This window comes from Hakea prostrata, chromosome 9, assembly GCF_041222555.1.
Source record: "Hakea prostrata isolate BN-2017 chromosome 9, UWA_Hpros_2, whole genome shotgun sequence".
Classification (NCBI taxonomy): Eukaryota; Viridiplantae; Streptophyta; class Magnoliopsida; order Proteales; family Proteaceae; genus Hakea; species Hakea prostrata.
In genome coordinates, this window is record NC_142608.1 from 12,997,697 (window position 1) to 13,007,544 (window position 9,848).

At 37.4% G+C, this 9,848-nt stretch overlaps 1 protein-coding gene across 1 annotated transcript; it reads right to left on the bottom strand.

Moving 5' to 3' along the window:
* Nucleotides 1-9,542: 9,542 nt before the first annotated feature.
* Nucleotides 9,543-9,848, bottom strand: LOC149004714 (uncharacterized). The gene has a single exon (XM_089135696.1). It carries the CDS (start codon nucleotides 9,846-9,848, stop codon nucleotides 9,543-9,545), a length of 306 nt encoding a protein of 101 aa, XP_088991822.1.

Below are 9,848 nucleotides of genomic sequence, written 5' to 3' on the forward strand. Positions count from 1 at the left end.
AGACGAACATTCATCTATTCACAGTGGACTAGACGGACGTCATAGAGGACCAGATGAATTTTGAGTTGGTGAGACGGCAGTCCGTCTGGGCAAATGGACTCTCAGACGGCGAGCCGTCTCAGAATCCGTCTCAAATGGATTGTTAGATGGCGATCCATCTCGAAATCCATCTGAGAGTCTGTCTAGTTTAGAATGTGTTTTTAACTTACAGGATACTAGAAGCTTGACACTCTGAGTGATGTTTGGGCATTAAGGTCCTAATGGGGGCCTAGTGGGAGCTAGTGAGGTAGAAACGTTCTGTGTGAACCACCTTATAGCATAAACATGAGTGGGTGTTTTATTTTAGTAAACATGTTTTAATTATGGGTCTTTTAATAATGTTTCTAGCACAGAATGAAACTAGTATATAAGTCTATGTGGGTTTGCATGAGAATTTGATTGAATGTTTGTTAGCATCTCTTTTGGTTTACGTGCTTATCCCATAGGTTGACTATGTTGGTGTGAATTGATGTTGCTTGTGTTGTGTTTTATGCTAGAATAGTTGAACTCATCCTTGTATATATTGTCTCTAGTTTAATGGCTACTACTAAGAGCATAGTTGCTGAAATCACGAAAGGAGATTAACTGAATGAGAGGAATTATGACCTCTAGCATTGAAAGGTACAATATCTCCTAGAAGAGCAGGACATGCTGGAAACCATAAACTAGACCATGTCCCCACCTGAGGAAGGTACCTTTGCACAGCATCGCAGGGACCTTGAGCTTTATAATGCCTGGAAGAGGAAAGACCGGGTAGCTAGGATTACTATCCTAAACTCTATGAGGGATGACTTGATGCTTCAGTTTGAGAAGCATAGGACTGCAAAGTCTTTGTGGGAGGCAGTGAAGTTTCAATATGAAGGGACTTCCACCACAAGAGGCCACCAGCTCGGACTCACTTTTGATGGTTACAAGATGCACCAGGGTCACACCATGAAGCAGCATATAACCATCATGTCCAACATGATTAGTGAGTTGACCACATGTGGGTCCCAAAAGACTGATGAGGAGCAAGTCTTTATAGTCATCAGCTCATTGCCTAAGACTTGGGAGCATATGAAAATCTTCTTGACTCATGCTAATGATGTCAAGACTTTTGATCAAGTTGCCAAGCACCTTGAGATGGTGCTCCTCACACTGAAGTACTTGCCACTAAAGCTAGCACTAGTAGGGGTGCAGGCTTTAAGCGCAAGAAGTTAAAAGCTCAACCTCAGCGGTCCAAGCAAAGTAACAGAGGTGGGAACATAAACAAGAGTGGCCCCAAACAATCAAGGGGGACCAGTGCTAGTAAGAAGAAATCACATTTGATTTGTTTCAATTGTCGAAAGCCTAGGCATTTTGCTCGTGATTGCACTGAGTAGGAGGTATGTACTGTGTGTTATACCTCATCTTGTTATGTAACAAGTTCTACTATGTTTGCTGAACTAAATCCTTTGTGGATTGTTGATTTAGGTGCGACAGAACACATAACAAGGGATGCCGGTCGTGGAAACCATGGGCCGAGGAAGCAAGAGAATAATGTGGGGAACAACTCGTGTGGAGGTTCGGCATGGCGGCAATTAGTTTTGGAGGTGGCCAAATGTTGTTACTCCTGCGTGTTGAGCTCCATATTTGGAAAATCTTGTTTCTTATTTTTGAACATGTTTGAGAGTTGATGAGAACAATTCTTGGTTTGATCGGTGAGTTTGGTGGTTCTGTGGTTTTTGATTGGATCATTGATATTTATCTATTTCTGAGCTTTGTTTGCCAATACTTTTGTTGATCTATATGTGGCGCTGCTGGACTATTGGCTGTGGTGATGGTTGGCGGGTCCAAGGTTCACTATTTGATTTGCTAAGGCTTTGAGAGCCTCTCTTCCTCTAGAACTTATTCATTCAGATGTATGTGGACCCATGAATGTGCACACTAGAAAAGGACAGGCTATTTCATCACATTTATAGATGACTGCACGATATGGTCATATTTATCTAATTTCTCACAAGTCAGAAGCTCTAGAATGTCTTAAGAAATGCATAAGCTTAGTTGAGAATCATTTAGCTAAAATGATTAAAACTCTAAGAACGGATAGAGGTAGAGAGTATCTATCCAATATGTTCAAAGGGTTGTGTGATGAAAAGGGAATATCTAGGCAACTTACTATTCTAGGGACTCCACAGTAAATGGGGTTGTTGAGAGGAGGAATAGAACCTTGCTAGACATGGTGAGATCCATGATGGCGCAGGCAAACCTACCCATCTCTTATTGGGGAGATGCTATGCTGACTGCGGCCTATATCCTCAACAGAGTTCCAACCAAATCAGTTCTTCCACACCATATGAGTTGTTGACTGGAAGGAAGCCAGGTTTGAGTTAATTGTGCATGGGGGTGTGCAGCATATATTCACTCTACATCTCACCAACATGGGAAGCTTGGACTCAGAGGAAGTGTATCTTTGTAAGATATTCTGAACTCTTGAAGGGCCATGTTTTATTGGGCTAGATGAGAGTGAGAGGAGAATGGAACTTGAGTCCAGGGATGCTACATTCTTGGAGAATGATTTTCCATCTTTTTTAGGAGTTAACAAAGAATCATTATAATTTTTGAGATACAAGATAATGATCTTGTCACTCCAGGGATTTTGATTCTGGATAATGAACCTAGGGTTCATCCAGAATATCCTAGTGAGAGTGGGAGTGCAGATATGATAGCCACCTCAGAGGGTGAGCAATCTAATATGCACTTACATCGTAGTGGGTGCGGGCTAGTTCCTCGTCGATGTTTCGACATAGAGGATGAAGCCTACATGGTAGCTCCTGAAGAGATCGACTGTGAGATGACTCCAGTCGATGAGCATGAACCAAAGAGCGTATAGGAAGCTCTTGTGGGGACAAGCTCAAAGGAATGGTTGGAGTCGATGAAAGTCAATCATGTCTAGGACTTGGTTGACTTATCGTCGGGCCGAAAGGCAATTGGGAACCAGTGGGTTCTCAAGATCAAGAGAAAGGCGGATGAATCTATTGAGAGATTCAAGGCTCGTTTAGTGGCTAAAGGCTACACCCAACGAAAGGGCATTGATTATGAAGAAACATTTTCCCCTTTGGTTAGGCTTTCCTCCATCCGCCTCATACTAGACATTGTTGCTCAGTTGGACTTGGAGCTTTATCAGATGGATGTAAAGACTGCTTTTCTCAATGGAGAACTTGAGGAAGAGATCTATATGGATCAATCTCAAGGCTTTGAAGCTAATGGACTTGAGTGCAAAGTGTGCAAGCTCAAGAAGTCCATATATGGCTTAAAGCAAGCATGTAGATAGTGGAATGTGCACTTCTACCAAGCTATGATGGAAAATGGGTTTTCCATGCTTGAGGAAGACCACTGTGTTTACACCAAGAGATCTGATGGTAATTATGTCATTCTAACACTGTACATAGATGACATACTCATGGCTAGCAATAGCAAGGAGCTATTGGAAACCATTAAGAAATGGTTGTCCTCCGTATTTGATATGAAGGACATGGGTGAAGCAAGCTATGTGCTTGGTGTCAAGATTATCAGAAATAGGCAAAAGAGATTATTGGGTTTATCTCAAGAGACCTATATTGAAAATGTCTTGAATAGATACTGTCACATCCACCCAGTCGGTACCCCATCAGGCATACCCGGGTATGTGATCCATAGTCCCAAGGATCAAGTATCGAGCAACCATGCCTCCCACATACACGATAACACAATCATGAACAATAATAACCAAGGTAAAAGCATATAATAAAATAATCATGAATAAGATAAACAGATAATCAGAGTGCGGAATAAAATGATACCAAAATATATATAATCCAAAAAGAGAGAGTAAGCGGGAGTCACTTCCTCAATGGCAGTGGAAAGTAGATAAATCAAGTTAAGTTACAGATCCAAAAATCTAAAAGAATATATCAGTGAAAGTTTAAGTTTACAAATCCAAGTTCCAAAATAACAGCATAAAGCCTAAGCTAAGGTTTCCTCAGTCTTATACAATGTGTCCTCATAGGTGTACATGAAGGAAACTAAGCAAGGCCTTTCCCATACCAAGGTTGGGCTAATCTTGGTAGGGAGGGTAATCACCCTTGGCACCTTCACAATAACTTTCATAATGGCCAAGACCTTCAATGTAGTATGCGGGATCCTAATCCGCCTCGAAGTATAAGCTATCAGCTTCTTCGGTACCTATAGAGAAATCTAACAAAACAATTGCACAAAAAGGAATGAGTTCAAAAGAACTAAGCAAGGCAGTTATTCCATAATACACAAGTCATATGATACAAAACATAACATGATGCGAAATGATATGAGGCAGATGATGCAAATATGATTTTAACTCTACATATGCTAGTCTTTATAGTAGACATGCTTTAAGTCATAGCACCATACTTCTTTGGGTAGGTCTCAATCACTCAAGCCGGTGGGAATTGGGTCTTGCATCCCTCGAGATAAATTCATAGTTGGGGTTTAAGTCACCGCTCTCTCACATCTTCGTTTGGTCTAAGTATCGGTGCATGTCAAGGTAAAGCCTAGCCCAATGCAAGTTATCTACTTAGTCATACCATGTCAGATTCATATACATCCATTCCTCGCCCCCGGCAATCCTTTCCAGTATCCTTCACACTAGAGTCAGCATAGTCCCAAACTATGGATTCATCAACCCTATTGGTCATCCACAAATACTAGACGGGAAGCTCTCAAGTCCTCTCACGGGTGGGTTTCCATTCAACACAACTTTACCATCTTTACACATTAAAAACCTCCCATTTCCAAAATAAAATTCATATCCAAGTTTCTCCAACATAGAAATAGATAACAAGATTTTTCCTTATACTAGGAGCATACAAACAGTCAACTAAATTAAAGAATGTTCCATCATTCAACTTTAGTTCAAAAACTCCAACTCCTTCAATTGATGCTTTATCATAATTTCCCATATAGATATAGCTCCTCTCATCACTTATTCTCTTTATCTCCTTGAACCCCTTGAGGTTGCTTACCATTAGACCTCAGAAAAGAGTAACGTTGAGACTTTTTATGTCTAGGCTTCTTACAAAAATAGCAAACAACTTGCCTTGACTTAAATTCAATATCCTGTCTCACATTAGTTCTCTTATTCTTTTGCCAATCATTCCTCTTGTTGTTAAACCTCTTCTTCTTCTGGTATTTCTTTGAATTATTGGGCTTAACAACCTTCTCTTCAACAACAAGAATTGCAAAATCTTTCTTCCTCAATTTAACATCTTCATGACCAGTAACCTTGGATAAAATATCATCTATAGTCCAACTTAACCCAGACACAAATAGATTTGTCTCACGGTTTCATAAGAATCAGGCAAAGAAGATAGGGATTGTAGAAATCTTATTTTTTTATCATCAACTGGTCTTCCCTGCAAAACTAATTCATCAGCTATTGCAATTATACTATTTACATGTTCTCTAGCATCTCCATCTTCAGATAATTTAGTTCTAATAAATTTCTCCCACAAACCCTCAATGTGTTGCCTAGATTTCTTACCAAACATCAATTCAAGACTATCTAAAATAGCCTTAGCAAAGGGACTATTCATATAACCTATCATAAGAGAATTCGTCATATAACCCAACATTAGATACTTCACTTTATTATCAGCCTCAGTTCAAAACTTATAAGCAGCCTTTGCAGTCTTAGAAGATTGGGCACTAGGCATAGCAAGACAATTCTCTTTAATACATAGTAATTGTATAATCAAATAAACAAGTCAATTCTATGCTTCCACTCAGCATAATTGGGTCCAGTCAAAATGCAATTTTTCATGATATTAAACATATTCAGAGAGCTAGAAGAACCGGACATTTGTTATATAACATGTAACATAATGAGGAGACCATTACCCACTTGCACAAAACTATAACATTAACATTGGACACATGTGGCAATCCCAAGTCCTTAGATGTCTCAAACATTTCCCGTATCCGATGGGTGTAAGGAAAAATTCGATAATCCAAGAACCACATCAATCAAATTTTTTAAACATTCCTTTAGCCGATGGGCGTAAGGGAAAGACAAAATAAAATTACCATTCATACATGTCTTATCCGATGGGCGGCAACATACAAGAATGATAAACTTATCAATAATCCTAGCTTATCCATGTGATTAACCGATGGGTGTCATCATGTCTAAGCATTGGGCAATCGATAAAACATACAAAACTCATATATTTAAATGCTCAAATCCATGCTCCCACTCAAAGTAATTAATACAACAATTTATAAAACAAATATAGTTTGTGATTTCATTAACAATTGAAGTAGGAACAATATAAATTCAGTTTATATAAAAGAATTAATATAAGCAAAAAATCAAGAATATTATGGCTTGAATCATACACATAAATATGGCTTAAAATCAATATCAATTTGGTTTGAGCCAATTAACCTTGATGACTTGGCTTGACTCAAGCCAATAAGGTGGCTAGGCAATTATGAGTCAAATTTGATGATTTATGTAAGTGAAGAAACCTTTCATTTCTCAAGAAATGAATAAACTTTTCATTAAACAATTATTCTTAAATTCCAAGAGAGCATTTATTACACTAAATGACAAAACATTGAATCAACAAAATTTTTTAACTTACTCTCAAACTCCCATACGTATAACTCTTGGGATCTCTTTTTTAACAAACAAACAAAACCCAAAGGTCAAAACAATTTAACTTTGGATCAAAACAAAGAATCTTTCAAGGAATCTTTCAAAGTTAAACAAGAACAGTTCATATAAAAATAAATAACTATGCAGAGCCATCATGCTTGTGCTATTAGATAAACTAGCTAAAAGAGAGAATCAAGAAGAATTATGTGCAAGTAAAATAATAATATGTGTCGGGCCACATAATTCCTACAAATGCATGATGTATTGTCTTGTGAATGAAATAGAAATGCATGGGATCGAATGACAATTTAATGACTTGATTGAATTGCTTGAGTTGAAACGTCGATATTATTCTTGAGATGTTGAATTATGAATTGTGAAATGATGTTTATGCTTGTTCAATGTAGAATTACCATGCTCTCATAGTTAAATGATTGAATTGTATGAATTGTGTCTAGTTTTACTCAAATGAGAATAAATGATGATTGAAATGAAAAATATACATTGAAATGAACAGAGCATGATTATGCAATATTGAAATTGAAGATAAAAAGAGTAAAAGAAAAATGAAATAAAATGTAATGGCTTCTATAAGTCCTGATACTTAACGTACCCAAATGAGAGAGCATGAAGCAGCTTCTGTAAGTCCTTGTACATAATGTACTCAAGTGGGAGGGCATGAAGCAAGACTGAAAAGTGGAAAGATATACTAGACTGATGATGGTCTCATGTAGAGAACACCTGGCCTTGTGCCAAAAGACTAAAAAAAGAATATCTTGATAAGAACTTCTAAGACTGAGACTGATATTGATGCCACTTGTGTGGTTTAGACTGATGGTGTTCTCTCTATAGGTAGCGCTTAGATCTAGTTTAATAACTAAAAAGGAAAAAGGAAAATGAAGAGAAAATTGGAATGCAAGATGTTATATGATTTTGATGTGATGATTAATGCATGATGAATTGCCTTACTTACTTACATGGTTGTCTATATTGCTTACTGGGCCGCAAAGCTAACTATGTAAATGTTGACAGGTCCTCAGATACATGGTAAGGGCAATGGTGCTGCCATTTGAAAGTACCTTTAAAGTTGAAAATGGAAACTCTTTTCTTTTTGTTGCAACTGATGTTGGATTAACTGGACTGTGAATGTATATATTCCTTTGAGACTATATGTACTTAACTAGACACTGTTGAAAGGTCAAATGTAAACATAACATAATTTTAGATTGTGTACATATGTTATAATTCAAAGTGTCAAGCAGGTTGTTTGTTTTGTTCTTGAGAATGTTTAGTTTAGCATTTTGTTTTAGTAATGATAAACAGGTTGAAAAAGAAAAGAACTGTCATGATCCCTAGTTGAATGTCTGTAATGTGGGCTGCACCAAGCCTGTGAAAACTTGCGTCGTGACATAGGTCTTGTTCAAAATTTCGAACTCTTCAAAATAACTGGCTTGTAGATTGGGAGGTCTACGCTGTTGTTTTGGGTACATGGACATTTTAATCTTTTCTTAAACATAGACAATTTTATCAAATCATGTAAATCTTTATGTTTGTTTTAGATTGCCACTTTTACCTCCTTCATTCTAAATGTTTATGTTTTCTCCCAATTTTTTTTTAGGTTTTTGTATTGGAGATGGATGGGCAGTTTGATAGGTTCGATGAGCTAATCTATGTGGAGAGTCATTTGAGCAACATCTCCACAAGGTTCTATGGTGAAGTTACTCAACAAATGTTGAAGCATTCAGAATATTCCCTGGAAGTAACAATGGAACAGCTCTCTTCCAGACCATTATTGGGTTGAAGATTAGAGACCTCGATGAGCAGATTGTGGCAAGCAAAGCTGCAACTCCACTGGAAGCAGCCAAGGCCTGATGATCATTGGAAATTAATATCCATTGTCAAAGTATTAGTTTTTTATTCTTCATCTTCATTTGAGCATAGATGCCTGTATAAGTTCTAGAGAATTTTAATAATGCATTTCTTGTAACTTTGTGGGGAGTTGTAAAATAGAATAGCCAAGAACAGATAAAAAGCAATTAATTAAGAAGATGTTTTTCAGTTTTGGGAGTCTGATTAGTACCCTAGGTTCAGCAGTACTCATACTAATTGCATACCTACTGATTTTGAAAAATACATATGATACGGTCAACATAATTGTTGATTTTGCTTCAATGCTTCACTTTGGATAGGGCAAAATAGTCAAAAATATTTACAAGTATTTACATATAAGCATTGGTCAAAAAGTCGGTGATATATCGCCGTGTTGATAGAACCTGACATGAAACTCATGGGCAACTGGGAATTTCCAAAAGTCGGCTCCGTGTATGTTTATTGGCCTTAAACTATACTGTACAACAAAATTCAGATCAAAATGAAATTTCTAGGGTGTAGGTGATATCAACAGCCACTGACACTGACATTTTGGACCTAACCTATAAGGTCATTTTAAGATTTAGGATTTTCTGACTTAAGGTTACGAATAAGATTTAAAGATCTTCACTCTTTTCCTTTTCCATAAAATGAAAAGTTTGACCCAATACACTGAAAAAGTTCGTTGAAGCACAATTCATTATTTCTTGGCATTCCTTGAATTACAGGCCACTCATGTCTAAAAAATGTGAAACAAGGCACTCAAATCTATCAGAACCATTATTTCAAAAAAAAAAAAAAAAAAAAAAAAAAAAAAAAAATTCAGAATCCAATACAGTTACCAAAAAACAGAGGACGCAACGTGGGAACGGAGAAATTTTAACCTGCTCTCAACCAAAATTTCTCACCTGGAAATCAAGATGTAATGCTAATAAATTTCTGTTCAATACAATTTATCTAATCGAGATTTATACAGTGAACCCTAATTTTTTTTTCTCTCTTTTCAGTCATCAACCGCCACCTGCAGAGTCTTTCTTGCTTCTTGGAGCTTCTCCTGGATCTCCTCATCAGTGTATCCGTGATCAATTAGTTTCTCTTCCAGCATCACAAGTTTCAGTTGAATCTGTCGCTTCCTGTCATGCTCTAAGATCTCCCAGTTGGGCTTCTTCACACCAGCAATGCTCTGATCTCCTTGAAATCCTTTCTTTTCTACTCTAGGGTTTTTTGGCTTCATGAAAAATTTGTTGTTCTGGGCATACCCAGTTGTGCCAGACCCCCTTGGGGTTTGCAATCCAATGCCGTTGTACAT

Excerpts from the sequence above, each read along its gene's own strand:
- LOC149004714 (XM_089135696.1), bottom strand. The coding sequence starts at position 9,848 with ATGTACAACGGCATTGGATTGCAAACCCCAAGGGGGTCTGGCACAACT.